At 40.2% G+C, this 19,552-nt stretch overlaps 1 protein-coding gene across 25 annotated transcripts in view; it reads right to left on the reverse strand.

Moving 5' to 3' along the window:
• Positions 2,369-19,552, reverse strand: part of HNRNPA3 (heterogeneous nuclear ribonucleoprotein A3) — a 17,877-nt gene continuing 693 nt past the window's right edge. For 3 of the 25 annotated variants that reach the window (XM_021399172.1, XM_021399169.1, XM_021399171.1), the window contains exons 2-14: positions 16,445-16,556; positions 15,951-15,971; positions 11,991-12,113; positions 11,755-11,901; positions 11,466-11,676; positions 11,129-11,218; positions 10,960-11,067; positions 10,768-10,848; positions 9,456-9,602; positions 8,154-8,279; positions 7,990-8,061; positions 6,172-7,903; positions 2,369-4,919 (exon numbers count right to left, since the gene is read on the reverse strand). In XM_021399172.1, coding sequence (XP_021254847.1) covers positions 8,009-8,061; positions 8,154-8,279; positions 9,456-9,602; positions 10,768-10,848; positions 10,960-11,067; positions 11,129-11,218; positions 11,466-11,676; positions 11,755-11,901; positions 11,991-12,113; positions 15,951-15,971; positions 16,445-16,510 — 1,173 coding nt within the window. In that variant the 5' untranslated portion in view covers positions 16,511-16,556 and the 3' untranslated portion in view covers positions 2,369-4,919; positions 6,172-7,903; positions 7,990-8,008. Of the gene's footprint in view, positions 4,920-5,479; positions 7,904-7,989; positions 8,062-8,153; positions 8,280-9,455; positions 9,603-10,767; positions 10,849-10,959; positions 11,068-11,128; positions 11,219-11,465; positions 11,677-11,754; positions 11,902-11,990; positions 12,114-15,950; positions 15,975-16,444; positions 16,557-19,552 lie in introns of those variants that run through there. The other 22 variants (XM_021399161.1, XM_021399154.1, XM_021399160.1 and 19 more) reach the window with 18 other exon arrangements.

Below are 19,552 nucleotides of genomic sequence, written 5' to 3' on the forward strand. Positions count from 1 at the left end.
TGCCCCACAGGTGTTTGTATCTGAGGCAGCGGATACAGTGAAGTCAAAAGAGGTCAATAAGTACAGGCCAATAAGAACAAGACAATTTCAAGGAAAACAACTTATTTTTTACAAATTGTTTTAAAAGTCTGGATATTCACCTTAATGCTATGAAAACTGTTGCTGCTCTCAGAAGCACATTGAATCCATTTCATCATGTTAGCTAAATGAGTCCAAAACTTCCGCTAGGAAACAAGGATTGCACTTCCGCTGATAAAGATCTTTACCATCACAGCTGCAGACAATGGGAAGAGTAGCCCTTGAGCAAGAATGGTAGTTTCCACTCTTACAATGATTCTTCTCCTTTCTATAAATAATGCATTCTCAAAATCACCTCTGAGCAGGTCAACATCTGATACAGGAAAAATACTATCTTAACTTTTAATCTTATCTAACACAGCTGAAGAATAACAGAGATTATCCCCAAGGGCATGTCTGTTTTTTTCATCTTACAGAATACAAGCTATTAAGCCTTGAGTAACTGTACCAAGAGTCTCCTGCTGGCAAGGTGCTCGCATTTGCACTATTAGGCCTCATAGCAATGCAGCTCTGGAGAGGCCTGGCTGCATTCTGGTCTGGCCAAACCACAGATTTGCTGTGGCCATTCCTGCAGTGATACAGATCCCTGAAATGGCCTGGGCTGATTCAACAGCTCACTACTACCAAAAGTGGAAGAACGAGTTTCCCTCTTCTTCCTCTCCACTGCCTGCATGCTCCCAACCTCATGCTAACTGTAGTTTGTTACAGTGATTTGGGTCATTAACTCCTCAGGAAACTATACTGGTGCAACAAAGCAGCCAGTTCTTGCACATAAGCACTGCAACAATTGCAAGCTCACACAAGGAGATGGGGGGAAAAAAAGGAAAACCATTCTAAGCTCGGCTGCTCCCAAGAACTGCAGCGTTCTTGGAAACACTAGGCACACTGCCCATCACACTGAGTAGGGATGTTTGTTTTTGCAGATGGTATTTGTTGGTAAATGGAAATCCAGGTGACCTGACTTGCACTTAACCTTGTTTACCAACCTTCATGTTAACAGCACGAGTCCATCCCCTTGCAGAGTCCTTGACATACTCCGAACGCAAGAGGACGCCGCTTTTTGAAGCAAATTGTTGAGACCAATGGTTCAAAACCTGAAAGCCAGGCTTGGCAGATTAAGCAGGTTTATTTGCTCTAGATAGAGCAGCCAGTCACCAGGTAAACTAAACGCAAGGTATCACAGTAGCATGGGCTATTTTTATTGCTACTGCTGTTCAGAATGCCTGTATTGACTTTGAACTCGTTACTGCCGAGGAAGGAAAACATCCTTAGGAGTCATCAAACCTGTCTGAAGCACTAGAGGAATGTGACTTTGGTGCCATTTAAAGCAAGATGATCAGAAGCATTACTAAGAATGGCAATTTTGAAGTATAAGCATTAGAAAAAAGTCATACCGAGCTATGGCCCCGGACTGTCCTTCAACAGTGATACACAGCAGCTCTAACACAGGTCCATCTCTGACAGTGCAGCAGAGAACACTAAGATGCTTGCCTCCTCCTTCCGTCCCCCTCCCCCCCATTATCTAGGCTATCAAAGGCTTGATAAGAAAACATTCTCTCTAGATGCAGTATTAGTATTTTAATCACAAATTGGGTATAAAACAGACCTTGATAAACCCCCGCCCTCCATTTTAATTTGGTACTTGTTTAGCACTAATGCAAAAGCCTAAGACAAACGTTCCTACAGCCTTTGCAAGGGCTGCAGTAACATAGGGTTACTTACTCCATTACCAAGATGAAAAATGTGATAAAGTGCGATAAAAAGAATACAGTAAATGCAGAAACCTTGTTTGAATTCCACCTGGCAAAAAGTCAGTCTGAAGTAACTCAAACCACAACACGCATTCTGTTCAAACCCAAACTTTTCCTATGATGAACACGACGACGTTTGTACTTAGAACACCTAACAACATTAAGGCAGAAATATTCCATATTAAATCATTTTGGTATACATGAAAACGTTAGGTTGCAAATCTTTCATTTTATGATCACTGTCAAGGTACAGGGTGCATTCCCAACCTGGGAATGACCAATGAGACTCAAGTTGTATGAATTCTAATGCATCCCAGTGCTGACCTCACGCACTGAGGAGCCTCCGCATGGAGACCTTTTGTTATCAAACCATGCCATTGCAAAGCTGTTACAACTAAAGCCCGGGAGCTGAGTTGAATCAAGGTTAACTTCTGACTTGCAGACCGTGGTTGGAACAATGGTCCTGCCACTGCATCGCAGTAATTTCAGATCACTTCATACTTGTCTCAGCACTAAGCAAAAAAGGTGATGGCAACACATTTAAGATTGTGAGTCATTTGACAATGTACTCTTTATTTTGATACAAAAATGAAATATTTTAACATTTCAATCCATTATGGACTATACTGAAAATGAAAATTTCCATATTTTTGAACTTGTTTAACCGCAAGGTTAAGACATCACCGTACTAGCACCATTGCTCTTGCAGTCTTTGCCAGTTATTTTAATATATTATTCTGTTTCCAATCTTGCGATATTATCTTCTACATGAAGGTCATTTTTCTTCTACGAAGATACTTGGATTACTTTAGTTGAGGAAAAAGCTAATCTTAGACAGAGATGTCAACCTGTAGCACCCACAGCAGAAAAAGAATCATCCATCAGATATATGAATTTTAGTGATATTCAAGATCTTTCATGCTTCACACAAGATACAAGTATTTGTCAGAGATCACAGACTGATATGTGAATACTCCATTGTAAAGTAGACAGTAAATGAGCAAAAGTTAATGTCTTAAACACAGGAAGCAAAACCAGTAAGTCAGTACATCACACAAGCAATACTTGCAAGACTAGGAGCATTCCAATTCCCACATTCAAATATTCAAAGGATATCAAAGATAAGATGCTGTGTTGTTTCGGTATTGTCTAATAAGTTTATCACATCTGCATCAGCCTGGGCTCATTTTGGGGAAATATATTTACTACCTGGAAGGATGAATTGCTTTCAAGTTAACATACAGTTTTAGGTATTTAGTAAGTTTTTGTAGAACTGCAGTCTAGGGACCAATGCTTCACAACTTATTTTCACATCTTTACATCTCCGTTTACAGCTGCTAAAGAAAAAACTAGCCATGAAATAATGTTCTTAACTCTCGGAAGTGTCTCTTGGGCAAAGATATGCTTGATCAAATATTCCTTAAGGATTTGCTAATCTTTGAGAATTTTTATTTCTGAAAAAAAAGACAACGGGGCATGAGTAATTGAAGCAAGTCAATTTAATAGGAATACTATAAAACCAAATGCGAAAGTAACTTGAGGAGTACCTTGCACACCCATGGTGCAAAAAGAACCCTGAAGAGCACAGCATGGAAGGGTAAAGCTTTACTCTATACACCAGCCTAGTAGTGGAATGCAAACTAGAAATTTTGGTGAAATCTTCACTCATTTTTCAAGATCTTTCTTTTTAAAAAATTGCAACATTTCCCCTTCCCCTAATGGGCAAATGCCTTTGTACAAACTGAGCACATGAATGCTTCCCCTGGTTACTTGTTGCGACACTGAGTGACTAGATCAGCTCACAGGAGCAATGCTGCATAGCAGAAAGAAAACTAAGGTGTTTTTCACCTCTAGTTAAGACAGCAAGCAAGTCTCCTGAGCAACAAGCTACCTAGTATGGTATACTATGGAGACTGTGATCTCACTGCAGCAGGTTTAATTCTGGCTCAACCTTGACTAAGGAAGAACATTTGCCAATATTTTCAAGGATATACTCATTATGAGATTTGAATTAATAAGCAGCTTCTGATTATATGAAATTTGCACATTACCGTTGTAAAAATACTTCCAAGTTAACCTCTGATTGTACGTGTTCCAATGCAAAGAGTTTGCTTTCTAGCTGTTCAGACAGCCAGTAGCAAGTTCAGCTACTGGAATCAGTCTGCAACATGGCCAAGTCCTGAACTGCACGTACTCCATTTGTCTTCTTCTCAGTAAGTTAAGCATAGCAAACACTAAAATAGAAACAGACTTAAGATGCAAACAGGTACAGAGAAGTTCAGATCGTTAAATACTATCCAAAAGACTTTTTGAATTATGGGCTCTTACAGGTATGGGATACAGTCCTGGGATACAGCAGAATAGGAAATACACATTCCAAGAGTTAAGAACCCACATGTAAAAAAAATATTCATGAATTCATGTTCTTGCTATTGATCCACATACAGTGGTGCTTTCAGCTGGGTATCACTTTAAAATATTAGCCTCCACTGACCTACCCTGAAAGCACCAAAACATCTGAAAGGGAACTCTATTTTTGAGTACAACCTCCCTTGGTAAGGCAAGGCATTTATTAGGAGGGAAAACCGCTATGCGAATAAACACAAAATGTCTTCATGTCAGTTAGAGCATCAGTACAGCACAGACTACTTTGGATTGCGATGAACAGTGCACATATCTTAGCCCTTCCATGTCACACCGGGTTTCAAGAAATGTTCTTAAAAAAAAGACAGTGCGCTCCTAATGGTAACTAGAGCACGTATTTAAAAACATTTATCATTTCTGTTTTGTTGATCTCTGACATACCATCATTGTACCTGCCAGCAACAGAAGATTCTTGAATAGCAATTACGTCAGCCAACACCCCCTAATCCAGAACAAGAAAACAGTGGATGACATACGCTGGAACACTCGCTCCTTTATACTTAAAGCTTTCTCTGCCATCAAAAGACTGGCCAAGGAAAGCCTAGTAAGAAATAAGCAATAAACACGTTTTACTATGCACTACAATCTTACCCATTCAGAAACCTTCAATTGAAGAGGATGTGCAAGACATTCCCCATTTTGTCAAGCAGCAGCTTCTCATTCAACCTGAAAATTAAAGAAATTACTCTTACCTTGTTTTCAAAACCTCCGACTACTCTTTTTAATTCATGAAAAATTTTAAAGGCAAACCTTACCTATGCTCATTGCCCTTCCTTTCAGGTCTAAATGCTAGACCTATTGATTTTGAGTCAACTCAAGTAGCTATCTCTCAAGGAGGTTCCAAAAGGTGAAGAACTCTTGCTAGACTTTCTTCGATATTTCAGCTGTGATAAGCAGATTTAACTAGACTTTGGAAAGCTGCTCACTATCAGCACAGTATCTTATGCCTTCACTTTTCTGGAAGTTGAAGCTGTCGCTCCTGCTGCCTTGTCATTCTTTAATTATGCTGACTTCTCCATACTCAATAGGCTGCTGAAGTCCTTCCTGTCTTATGGGTCTCCTTAACAAAGTATGGATCAAAGAAGTACATCCTAGGTTCTTTAACACCGGTTAATCACTGTCCTCACGGCTTACACTTTTCCACATCACAAACAACAGCTAAGCTACCCCACCCACCTACAAAGAGGTCACTTACACACTCCATCTCTTAAAAGGTTGCATACAGATCTTGTTCATAAAGTTTATTATGACACTATTTTTCAAAGTTAACATTGTTGTCACAGTACAGCTACAAGAGGCCCTGTTAAAAAGAACACTGTCAATACATTCTAGAACTTTTAGAAATACCATATCCATTTTCAGAAGGGACATCAACCCCATTCTCCAGTTGTCCCTGCAACCAGATGCAGGCCCCAGTTACAAATCTACACATCGTCTACGTGTGGTAACGTACAAAGCAAGTCAGCAGTTGGGTGGCTCACTCCCTAGTGAGATGTTTTAGTTTTTAATGCGTTTTCAAACTCCAAGTGGGTTGTTTAAAAAAAATGCCTTTATTGAAATACAACCTTCCCCCGCCCCCTCCCACATGCCCCAATTATGTACAATAACAAAATGTTCACTGCATCAGCAATTCTCGCTTTTAAGTTAGAGATAGTTTAAAACTCCACAGAAAAGAATAAGCAGACTTTGAAATCCAGTTTGGAGTCTAACATCTTGACAGTGGTTCCTTGTTTTAGCGTACTGCAGTCTAAATACACTCAATAACAGTGTTCAAATAACATTGTTTAATTTTTTTTTTCCAAGCAACACACTCATTTTTCTAATAACTTTCTTAAAATTATATTAATATGACTGATTTATGCCTTGAGCCATTTCACACATCTTTGCAGATTCATTCCTACACTGGAATTGCATTTACCTTATACTGCACATTGACCCAGAAGTGAAACAGGTGTGAGTAATTTCCAATATCACATATTGTCAAGTGTCTGAACATTTCTTCTATTGACTGTGTCCCTACTCTTCTGAGTCTCAATTGTCAGAAAGCACTGTCCTGGCAATAGTTGAGAGAGAAGTCACATCAGCTGAGAAAAGCAGAGGTTGCAGTGCCTTAATTTGGAGGTCAGTAATGAGAATCGAGTACGAGTTCTAGCCAGATGTGCTGATAAGATTTGCTACTCCAGTGCATCAAATCAAACTGTAAAACACTATCATTCTAGCTCTGGAAATTTAAAACTGTACAAGTCTACGCTGTGGGAAGTGTTACTGGTCAGTAAAATACAACTAGATCGTGTTTTATCTTCAAGCTCTTACCTGAGCTTAGATATTCATAAGGGAAAAAGCTTGAAAGCTATGCTACTTAGAGCCCGCTGTGATGGGCTTTTGGAACGCCATTACCTGGGACTGTCAGTGATTACACCTGTGCTACCCTTGGCTCCCAGTCAGATGAATGTGTCCAGAAAATTGCCTAGGGTGCATGCAAGAAAGTATATAGCCATTAAGTTATTTAGGAACATACCTATTACTCTCACTATGATGCCTCGTTTAATTGAAACAGCACAGTCTGGTGTAAGGGAGAGGGGAGAAAGGAAGGGGATGAAAATTCCAAGCCACCCTCCCCAAAAGTATAGTTTTATTGAAACAGAGTCATTGTATATCCCAAGGAAACAGGCACTTGATTCCCACCCCACCTTAACTTCTCGGGAATTACAATAAATAAAAAGGTAAAAAGCAAGTTTCTTTTTCTCTTCACCCAGAACTTCAGCAACTGCAGTTATCCCTTATACATCTCAAATGAGACTGGAGACAGCTTGAATGTGACTAAAGTTGGTCTTGTTAAAATATTTATCATGCCTTATTTTCTTGAAGCGCTACTACTAATACAGAACTACAAATTAAAAAAATATGCACAAACCAAAAAGAAATTTGAAAATTTCATTTGAAGGTAAAGCTTAGTTCTATAATTCACAAACACTAATTTGAGTAACTCAATCCTAGTTATACATCTAAACAAACTATAATGCAACATACAGATGTTCTCCCTCTGTATGCCTATGTAACTCTTATCAATGACAGTTACATATATACACTGAGACTAGACCCTTTAAGACTGCAAATCAATAGGTGTTTCTATTGTTAACTTTAAATTAATACAAAATAGTAATTGAGAAATGCATTAATCTTCTCTACTAACAAGGAAACACCCTAAACTACATTTTATTTCTGTTATAGAGTTCTCTGTACCAAATGTGGAAGAACTGAACTACACAAATATTGAAAAGTTAAAAATTCCTTAATTTGTTTATTCCTGGTACCACTACCACAATTTACAGGGCAATATACCTGATGTAATGGGAAAATAAAAAGAAAAAAGAAAGACAAAGCTACAACAGATAAAGACCTCAGGAATGTACATCTAATCGACACTACATTGCATTAATCAATAGCTGCACTTTTTGCAAACTGTGGCTATGACAGTCCTGAACAAGAAGGGTTTCCTGTTTAAGCTGCAGTAACTTTTCTGACTATGGATCATCGTTCCTTCTGTGGCAGATTTTACAGTTCCTCTAATGCATTTGGGACGACTGTCTCAAAGTAACCTGCAGCTTTCCTGACAACTCCTCGCTCTCTCTCCTGCTAAGAACTGTAGCCTGTTGAATACAGGATAAGAAAATTATTACTCTCAGTGAACAGTTGTACATTATTCATCATCATTATAAATATGCATTACACCTACCCTTTTTCTGGTAGCATTTTTAGAATCTTCTACCACCATAGCCCCCACTTCCACTTCCAGATCCATAACCACCTGCACAAAAAAAAAAACCCAGTAAGTACTGAAATGTAAGTTGTAGAGACGAAGTTTAAACAAAGTTTTTTTCTGTGCAGAATTATATTTACCACCATAGGGACTGCCTGAACTTCTACCACCAAAGCTGCCACCACCTTTCATGGGACCGTAATTGGACTGCTGCTGTCCACTGTAGTTACCAAAGTCATTGTAGTTTCCACTACCACCGTAATTACCTGAAATAAATGCATACCTATGAATTTATGAAGTTTGCGAAACTGTTTATAACAATTAAAACAATTTAAAATAGACTTGCAAGCATCGAGCATGCTACCTCTACTTGCAATGCACAAATGACAAAAAACCTTTCGCATTCCAAGCATTAGAAGCTGGTGTATCACCGAACATGAAAAATAGCAGGGTATGTTAGCAAGTTTATACAGGTTTGAGTAGCAGTTTGAAATTAACACAGAAGGCCAAAGTTAACGCCTCCCAACTCAGAAAAGCACTCTGGTTTCACCATCATTCTTCCACTGTTCAGTGCTCTGCACATATGACAATCATGTAAACTACAAGCCAAGCACAATTTCTATTTGCTGTGAAGTGTTAAAACCGTAATGAGCACGCATCATATATACATCCAAAGTTATTAATAATTATGCAGTACACTTTGCAGCTTAACTCCCTAAACTTGCACTAGATCCTTGCATGTTCCTACTGCTTCTTCCCCCCAAAATTCTAGTAAAGAACCTTGCACGTTTAAGTATTTGTGGTATATCCTGACAAAAAACATGCCATTAAAGGCCTCTAGAGAAGTTATCATAGATTGAAAAATTAACCTTATCATTCAGAAACTCTGCAATGATATTAACACTGACAACACAAAGTAAGACCATGGCTGAACTGATTTGTTTAACAGGACACAGCTACACTTTTGTTTAATGTCTTCCATGCCAGTATCTACTCATCAAGCGTTTACACTGGCTAATGCTGTAGAACAGCCATGTAATAATGTGGTTCCTGGTTATTTCAAGAGGCAAAATTGGTGACAGAATTGCTTTAATAAAACTAATTGGGGTACCTTATTTCACAACCAGACAATAAAGAAAACTTGCATAAACTTAAGACATTTCATCCTCACAAAGGAGGACATGATCTATGTGGTATGAAGTGATACCCAACAGCACAAGCATATTTCAGATAGTCAAAAACTGAAATTCTCCTACTCTACCACCACACAAATTGACAGCAGCTGCTTTTTGAAAAGTAAGTTCCAAGCACATTAGTGTTGCATAATTGAATCAAAGTTGATCCAGAGGGAAGAGAATTTTAATTGTGTAACACAGCATTCTGCTCTGTACAGCTCAGATCTGAATGAAAAAAGGGTCAGCTAATTCGAGCTAGCATCTTACCACCTCCAAAATTTCCTCCTTCGTTGTAGCCATCGTATCCTCCTCCTCCACCTCCATATCCACCACCTGGGTTTCCATATCCTGGTCCTCCACCGCCACCATAACCCCCTCTGCTGCCATAGCCAGGACCACCTCCATAGTTGCCACCTTTGAATATAAGAAGAGACAAACTAAGCACATCAAAGCAAAACATTGTTAAGAAAAGGTCCACTAGATAAGGTAAGTCACACAAACACACAAAACTCCCAGTGTTTCCCCTGCACTGTGTTCATTATTGTTGAAAAATTTAACAGAACTATATAATCCAAGCAAAAAAGTCATTACTTTTTTTTTTTTAATTGAGATATACTATGACCACCACACATTACACTCTGCAGAAGTAGCTGTCACCGCTGCCATTCTTTTATTCCTCTCAACTGAGATTACTTGGTAGACAAAGCCATCCCAATAATTCTAGTTTACAGTTTTTACCTAGATCATAGGTGTCCAACCACTTGGCTTGCCTGGGCTGCATTGACTGATGAGGAATTGTCTAGGGCTGATGTTTTGGCTCTTGCTGAGTGATGGGTGTGAGCCCAAGGCCAGGCCACTTAGAAGTGAAGAGCCACTGCCATGATAGCGCAGCAGCAAGGGGCAGGGCTTGTTACTAGCTGTCCCTGGCCATGTGCAGCCTGCAGGCTGCTGGTTGGGCATGCTTCATCTAGACATAGCTTCATTTGAACTTGTGTTAAAAGTTACTAGATGCTTTTTCTTAAAAAAAAAAAAAAAAAAATTTCAAGTCACCAAAAGAATATCTGAGACTTGATGTTCTCAGCCATATCAATCAAGTAGTGAAAGCATCCCAGAAGTCAATATTATATCTGCTTGCAGAATCAAGATACAATTAACTACGTGCTACTTCTCTCATTCCTTTCTTCCCCATAAAAATAAGACTACCATAGCTGTTTGACAGCTTGCACAGTTCTCTTCAGATGCATCTTGGATACTCATACGTCATGAAAAAGACAGCTATCAACAAGTCTTACAGTTGACCAAAAAGTTGATGGTCACTGCTTTTAGTTTTAGTCATCTCAAGATACACCAGAAACTTCTTCTAATTGTTCTCCATGATCATAAACTACAAGCTACTGCATGACCTTATGACGTGAGAGTACTTTTCTCACCCATTATTTTGAGGGGAAAACAAATCTCAACTCTTCACAGCACTACAATGTACAAAACATGACCAAAATAGACTTAACTTCCAAGGCAGAGAGGTAAAACTTAAAGCAGCCTAATGTTGCAGGGAGGGGAGATGCAGCAATACACTTACCATCACCAAATCCATTGTATCCGTCACCACCCCCAAAGCTTCCTCTGCTCCCACCACCGCCACCACCACCCCCATAGCCGCCTGGAACACAAAACAGATGAGGTCGTTGGCTTAAATACTTAGCATGTGTTCAGGAAAACACACACAGCCTGAGGAGAAATCACATGCTCTAGAAACATGTCAATAATTTACCTCTTCCACCAAAGTTTCCTCCTCGGCCAAAGTTTCCTCCACCACCTCCAAAATTTCCACGACCCATGAAGTTGCCTGAACCACCCCCGCGACCTGCAAAGTATTTTACTTTAATTACATTAATTGAAAACCAGTTATATACAATAACCCTGCATCACTCCAAACTTACCTCTCTGAGAGCTGGCAGTCTGCATCTCTTGTTTTGAGAGTGCTTTTTTCACTTCGCAGTTGTGACCATTTATAGTATGGTATTTCTGAACTAGATAAAATTGTGAAACAGGATAGAGTTAGAATAATTTCAGATAATTGAAAGCAGTATGCTGTAGAACTCATAAGAAGCTACTGGGAGGCATGACCACGCTCTTCAAAGGAACATTAAATCTACCCCTATTTCTTACTAGAGTCCAAGTAGTTAATCATGCCGCTATCCCATATTCCGTGAACAGCTTTTTTGAGAGGTTAAGCTGCACTTTTATTAAGTCACTTCTGATTAAACAGTTACATACCAACAATTTTATCAACTGTATCATGATCATCAAAAGTTACAAAAGCGAAGCCTCTTTTCTTTCCACTTTGCCTGTCTTCCATGACTTCTATCGTTTCAATCTTGCCATATTTTTCAAAGTACTCCCTTAAATTATATTCTTCTGTATCTTCTTTAATGCCACCAACAAATATTTTCTTTACTGTGAGATGCGCCCCAGGCTTTACAGAATCCTGCAACACCAAAAGTTACATTAAGCCTCGGAAGTAGGTAGAGAGTAAGAAATAAGTTCAACAGAAACCCTAACTTACCTCCCTTGAAACTGCTCTCTTTGGTTCAACCACACGTCCATCAACCTTATGTGGCCGAGCACTCATGGCCGCATCCACCTCTTCCACACAAGAGTAAGTAACAAAGCCAAAGCCTCTGGAACGTTTTGTTTGTGGGTCTCTCATCACCTAAAAACATAGGGGAGTACTCTGCATTTCTGTACTAGATTAAATACCTATGTCCTTTCAAAAGCACAAACTAATTTTGGACACTTTACCACACAGTCCGTGAGTGTGCCCCATTTTTCAAAGTGCTCTCTCAAGCTATCATCTGTTGTTTCAAAGCTCAGACCTCCAATGAACAGCTTTCTCAACTGCTCTGGCTCCTTAGGCTCATGGCCCTACAAAAATAAAAAAAAATCAAATACATATTTTGAATACAAACAACAGAATTAAAATTTCACAGCATTACTAAAACTTATCTGTGCACATAACTACAAATAGGTCGAACACATTAACATAAAAATAATGTCTTCTAATGACTGTAGACAGCAGCATAGTTAAGTTTAACACTTAATGAAGTGTGATTTTAATTAAAACGGCAGCTAACAACTTAAGAATGCTCAAATGCAAAAACAGTAAAGAGATCTCAACATACTAAGTAGCTTGCTTGCTTCCTTCCTTCCTCCATGAAAATGCATTCATTTTATGCCTATCCTATGTTGTAGCTGCATATTGCTCTGCAGGGATTAGCAATGAAGCACTGATGGATAAAGGGAAGTTCTAACACTTCATGAAGCATAATTGCAAGAAGCTATCAAAAAATTAGGATCACAGTATACAAATGGGGTTTTAAAAAAGTTATTGTTCAAATTAAACATTTTGTCTTTTGGGAACTTGTATTAAAACCCTTTAAAAAATGTACGCATTTTAAAGAAAATTTGTCTACTCAGTTCCTTAAAATTACAGATTTTGTACTTGGGTAACTATTAGTTGAGCACATGCAAGCAAAAAAGTAGAAGTATGTATCTGGTTTTCAGTTTTACCTCTTAAATGTAAATTGACTTTTCTCTTACAGAAAAAAAGGCTAAGAATGGCGACAACAAGTCAAGTAAGACTTGCACCTGAGCAAAAACAATTAAAAGAAACTTCAGTTTAATTGAAGCTCTTGATGGTATCATCTACATGTGAACGGTCACATTTTAAAACATGCTGATTTTCAAGCCCAGTTTTCCAAAGAAAAAAATAAAGTGGGCTTATAAATACAAGTACTTCAGTGCTTCTGCTTTCTTTCAATGTTACATAGTATTTTAGTTGGGCAGGAAAATATCCCTGCACACTTGAAAGGAGTTTGTAGAAAATCATTTACAGCTTTCTCTCATCCCCAAGACAAAGGAGTCTTCTAACAAGCAATCACATTAAAAAGTCTTCTTTTGCAATCTGGTATCTTTACAAGCGCAAGACACTTCACAACAAGGTGCAGGCTGGCCGTGCTGCTGGCTAGCTACACCAACACATGACTTCAATTCTGCAGTAGTAATGTACAGTGGACTTCACTGTTTCTTTTGCAATGGCCTAAGCTGGCTAGAAGCAGCACAATCCTCAGAGCTGAACTACATAAAACTAGCCACAGGCTTCCGATATTGAATCAGTCTTGCTTCAAGCCTGCAGGTGAAGTGCTTCAGCTTCTGCCAGTTTAAATAAGGATGGCAGTGCTACAGTTGGCCAAAAAACCTACGCTCCTTTTTGTGCTACGCAACCACTCTACAGAGCGATTCATACTATGAAGCAATACTTGGCAAAAGAGAATTTCAGAATTATACGCTGCTTCAAAGGTCCGTTGTTTTATAGCTTTGGGGTTGCACTGCAGGAAACTGCGCTTACAATTATTAGAAGCCACCTGCGATGTAGATGCTTGCACAGAGCAAAAGCAAGCTCTAGCATTTCAAGTAACAAGTTTTAGTCTAAGACACCAACTTCATTACTATAGGAATATTACATAAATAGACAATAGTCAATGGCCTCTTGGCTAAGTTAAAACTTCTTTTCTACTAAGTGGCATAGACTACAAAAGTATTATTTAAAAAAAATCACCCTTTCAATTACAGGTAAACTTAAAATCTTAAACAGTTAACACACTGCATATAGAAAGTGCCTTAGGGTAAGTGAAAAACTTTTCTGTTGCTAACTGCATTTTTTTGTACATACATAATTTTTAGCTAGTTATTTTAAAGCTGGGATTTTTAAGTGTTTTAAACACTCCTGCTCATAATACAAGGAATCAGTTCTGTTGAGTTTACTATTTTGATGAGTTTAGACTTCTCCAAATCCAGAAACCCAAAAACCAGACTTCGTATTGTTCTCTAAGACTACTTCGGACTGTGTTGTTGTCAATTAGCAACTCAGATTGCTTCTACCTTAAAAGAATGACCATAGAACTCCAGGTCACTCCTGAAAGGAAAATCAAAGCCCTTCCCTGTTAATTTTTATTCCATGTAAATGAACAGTAGTTTTATATAGGGGGGAAAAAAAACCACTCGCAGTTAACTTCTCTCTTCCACCAGAGATTATTATTCTCAGAATATATCTATGTCAGAGGAACTCCCTACAGAAATAGAAGGCAGTACTTCAGAGCAATGAGCTATTTTTCAGGCATTTTGCTCTCACAGGGGATAAGTATCTCTCAGGTTCTCATCATGCTGTTCTGTCATGCGCGATGCTATTTCTCAATCCTTCCGCTGCGAACTAGTCACAATAGCAGCCTCTCCGGGCAGCAAACGTGGCACGTGACATCCCTCCCCCTCAGCACCGCACTGCCCCAGCAGCTCCCTCCCACACAGCACTGCAGGCCTGCACGCCATTTTGCAGCTCCTTCTGGGAGGGGGGGTGGTGGTGGTAGTGGCGAGCCTGCCTGCAGCTAGCAACCGGGAAAGAAACTTCATTTCTCCCCCTAAGAGGTTTAAGGGCTTTCTCAAACAAATTAATATGTTCTGAGGAGGAGAGGAGCCCTCTTTCCTGCCGTGACTGCCTATTTTCTCCTCACGCCCAAGCCCGATACGGCACAGGCTGCCTCCATTTTGTGAGCGATCCGTCTCCTCCACTCAATATGGAGCCGGAGGGGCAGGGCCACAGCGGAGCGGGAGCATGCAGGCGCAGTCGCGCCACCCAGCCACGTCCCAGCACTGCAGCGGCACGGGCGCGAGCACCCAGACCGATGGGTGGGGGTTGGGCTGCCCTTGCAGGCAGACGGCAGCGAGAGGCCGGCATTCTGGGGGGCATCTGGATCTCTCTGCACCGTTCTTTCTCATGATCGCAATCAAACTACACCCTCCTATACCCCACCTGCAATCCTGAATACTTGGCTCAGTCTACCTGTACCTTTATCAGAAGAAAGAACAGTAACCAGCAGCACCCTGCGATTCCTATAAAAATCCCAAGCTTTGCTAACATCCCAAGGTATTTTTAACAGTAGTGCTGTAGATACACGACTACTTTTTCTGAATTTACAGGAAACCTATCTTTCACACAGCAGGGCTTTGCCCACTCAGGGCTCTGAAGCTGCGGTGGCTCTCCAGGCCCTGCTGCACATGGCAACTTCCCCCACACCTCTACACAGGAGCTAACACAAGCTCATCTGCAGCTACACCTGCACGGTGGGACTGCCCCGACCCTACACTGCCTTCTGGGACTGAAAGCCCTCAGACAACTGCGGTTGATCAGCTTTCTCTGCAGAACATTTCTCTAGAAACTTAATAGCCCCTAGGTGCATTCCAGGCTCATTGTAGGCTGAGGAGGACCAGTGCTACATTCTATCCCAAGTCCAACAGCAGCAGACAGCTGCAAAGCTCTCTGCAGGAGGACTTCACACACAATTCAATACAAAGTAACCACAGGCTACTGGATAAATGAAACTGGGGAAAGGTTTTTTTTTTTTAAGGGCGTACTGGCTCCCTCTCAGGTGACAGTGGCATATCAGCACCACAGAAACACGGGTTCAGCTAGCTAAAGTATTCACGTGCCCTGGAAAAGTAATGTTAGAAGGCAAATACATGAAAATACACAACCAAAAATGTCTCAGTGATAAGCCATACAAGCATTACTTAATACCCTCTTTGCTGATCTTAAAATTTTCTGAAGGGTATCAAGATTTCCACCCCCTCCCATTTCCGCACCCTGCCCCGAAGTAACTAGCTCCCATCCTCCCAGAACAGACCCACCATCTTCTCTATACTACGCACCTTATTCAGTCTACGGTATTTCTGCTAGAAGCAAAAGAAAACAGTTATTTTTACTTAGTACAGCCTCACTTTCATTTGCAGTGACTAACAGGCAACCATTTTTATTAAAAAAGAACCTGTCTTCATTCCCACTAAAAACAAGACTGTGAAGAAAGGAAAGAATCAAGTTCCTGCCAATTTTCTGAGGATGTATGAATTTCTTAAAAACAAATAATAATAATAATTACACCTTTAGTCACAAGCATACATTTAATCAGCTTTGTTATAACAGAAAACTAGAAAAGCAAAACTTCCCCACTATGCTTAAAATCCCACCCCCTAAAACTCAAAGCAACATACAGCATTTTACAATTATTCTGCTACTACGAGGATGAAGAAGGTAGAAAAAGTTCTCAATTAATGCTCAGGTAGAAACAGTTAAGTTCTACTTTTTTTTTTTTTAATCTCTTCCCCTTAAAACTACTTTATTACAATTAAAAAGGCAATCCTCTCACCTGTGACGATCGTCTTCCTTTTCTCTTGTAGTCTTCCACCTCTCTCTCTTCCTTAATAGCAGCCATTTTGGAAGGGTACTCTAACTCGGCCTTTCTTTTAGATCTAGGAAACCTAGAAAACAGGTTGGATAAGTCAGTACTCACCCCAACTCGTATGAAGCAGGGCCTTCTCTGGCTGCAATGCACAGGTACGTCTTTACAGGAGAGGAAATGAAAGAGTGTAAAAGTAGAAAAAATGTAACCATTTCAAAGTGTGAAAATCCTCAGTCTATGTCATCCAGGAGCTGCTGCAAAAGAACGTCAACTACCAGGCAAAGGTGTGTTTACAACACACAAGTGTTGTACGAAGTGCAACATAAAAAAAAATCAGCAGAAAATCACTTATGTCAAATACTGTCTTACATAACTATCATGAATAGGTCTTATGCTTAAGTAATCAAACCCTACACCTCCTGATTTTAAATCCTTTTACTTGCAAAAAACATATTGCAAATAGTACTTACTAAAATTATCTTGTGCATAACCCACCGCATCAGTAATCTAGCATCCAACAAAACTGAAATACTGAAGGATGTTAAATGTTTTCTGTGCTGAAAAATATTTTCCACTAACACCAGTGGAAGAATCCTTTAGTGATTCTATTTTTGCATAACCACAAATTCCAGCAACTGATCCTCGGGAATCTGCAGCACTGGTCATCTGCATTACTTTTCCTTGCAAATGATACGTTTCATTATGACTCTGTACTCTACTTATATGCCCAATTTTTATCAATGAATGTTAATGAAGTTACATATCATCACAAAAAGCAAGTACTTCAGTAGACAAACTCATTGAATTCATGTCTATATAAGCGTTCAAACAAACAAAAAAAAAAATCACATTTCCCTTAACCTTTATTTTTTCAAGTTACCCCAAGATTGTTAAGTTACTCTGCTTCTCTTACTATGCTGCATTTCTATCTTTGGCAGCAATTTATTACTACTTCAGATGTTTCTTGAAACTCATGACAGTAGCAAGAGTAGTTACCTACATAATATGCTACTGTAAAACCGCACTTGTGCTGCTTCTAAATAACCTATACTGACAAGACTATGTATATTGTTTTTAGCTTTTCCAATGTTGGGATGGTCTTGTTTGTTTTTAAAGCTTTATTCCTGCAAATACTGCATAGAGAAAAGCAGGTAGGTCCTTATTAATGACACACTATTATTCAGAGTGAAAATTATTTAATATAATTCTACATTTAAATTCAAACTAAGCTTTAAATTAAGGTCTTAATATTGAACCCAACCGTGAAATCATGAGTATCATGATTTAATGTGTTAACAACTTTCAAGTTTTACGAAGTAAAGTCAAGGCATGTGTATTAACTTCAGTTAAACCTGCTCTTGAAATCCTTTAAATAGGTTCATTTAGTTGAAATACTTAGCACCCTAATGTCTCCTGAGCTGTTCAATTCCTCAAATCGCAAATGCATCTCTTGGAACTATTTGGGAGGAAGGGGAAAGCCTAGATACCTTCTGAAGTAATCTCAAGTATGCAATTCCTCTGATTTTGCCACCTGCTTTCCCCAGTGGGGCTCCATACCAGCTAACATATAGCTCATAGCCATGGTGGGCAGAAGAGAACTCCTGCATGATGAATACCATGAGCTAAAGTGGAATACAGCCCAGTGCAGGCTCAGTCCTACACTATCTTAAAGAAAGTTTAAGAAGCTGTAAATACTATTTTTTTTGTAGTTAACATCAATAAAATATAAATAGTTTTAAAATATTCAGAACATTCTTATCTACTGAATTTAAATCTACTGAATTTAACTGTCACTGAAGAGACAAGTAGTATTATAGCAGAGAGGAAACTGACATTCTCCATTCAGAGAACACTACAGAGATACGTTGGCGTTTTTTGTGAATAGACAAAATTGGACCAAGTGGGCATATCATGTATCTTGTCAAATCTAAGACTTAAGGCAGCAAATTAATAGATTTTCAGCGCTAAGTGCATTGGTAGTTTATTCCCAATGCCCACAGGAATATCTGCTGGGAAAAAAAAACCCACAAGATTCTAGCAAACTTTACTGAAGCATCACCATTGCTCCCCTCTGACAAACAGTTCCATGATCCCACAGTGAATAAAACAATTGCTTACATGGAAAACAGTTATTTTTAGCTGTTTTGCTAAGGGATCAGGTTTCTTTTCTGCTTTTAGTGTAGTAACAGAAACTAGTGTGAGCTACTGGCTTCTCTGCTCTCCGTTCTACAAAGGTTTCAGTTTGCCATGAAAGGGGCACAATACCCAGAGAGAACACCGCATCATTTTTACTCCCTGTACTTTGAAATATGTTCTGAGGGGAGAGGGGAAAAAAAAGCAAGAGAGGGGACATCAGTACACTGTTCCCTCTGGCCAGGGTGCAGATCATCGCCCTAGGCTGAATTTGATCTTTACTTGACTGCAAGTTGAGAAAATGTGGAGCATGGTTTGTGCAGAACTGCTTCTTTGTGCTGCCCACCAGGATCATGGCGGGATGCCACGGATGTCCTGTGCGTTTACAGCTGGGGGCGTGGAGAAAGAGTAATGGCAATGACCCGGGCCGCTGCTCTGCACTATGCCCCACGTCCCCAGTGCTCACTGCACGTGCTAAACATCCCTGGGGGGGGAAGGGCGGCTCCATGTGCCAGAACACATCAGAAGGAGCAGGACGAGACACCAAGCGGCCTCGCTGCTTCAAAAAGCTCTTGTCCGGAAAAGGAACGATTGAAAACCGCCGCTAACGCCCTGCTGCGGGTCTCGGCCACGCAGAGGAGCAGAACAATGGCACACTGATGTCTGGTTTTCGCTTCTGCCCACCCTCGCCTCAATTCGGCCCTAAGCTCTCGATGCTGCCCGGGCACAGAATGGAGTCCTCGCTCCCCCCGCGCTCCGCAGCGCAGCGAAATGGCGGCCGAGCGCCGAGGGGCGGAAGCGCGGCCCTCCCGCAGCCTCCCGCTTCCTGCCCACCGCCGCCATTGCGGCCGCCGCACCACGGCGCAGGGAAAGGCGACCGCGGCGAACTCGAGGGGCATCGTTACGCGCCCCCGCGCTCCAGCGCGGAGCTCCTGCCTGCCG

Source organism: Numida meleagris, chromosome 5 (genome assembly GCF_002078875.1).
Source record: "Numida meleagris isolate 19003 breed g44 Domestic line chromosome 5, NumMel1.0, whole genome shotgun sequence".
In the NCBI taxonomy this organism is placed as follows: Eukaryota; Metazoa; Chordata; class Aves; order Galliformes; family Numididae; genus Numida; species Numida meleagris.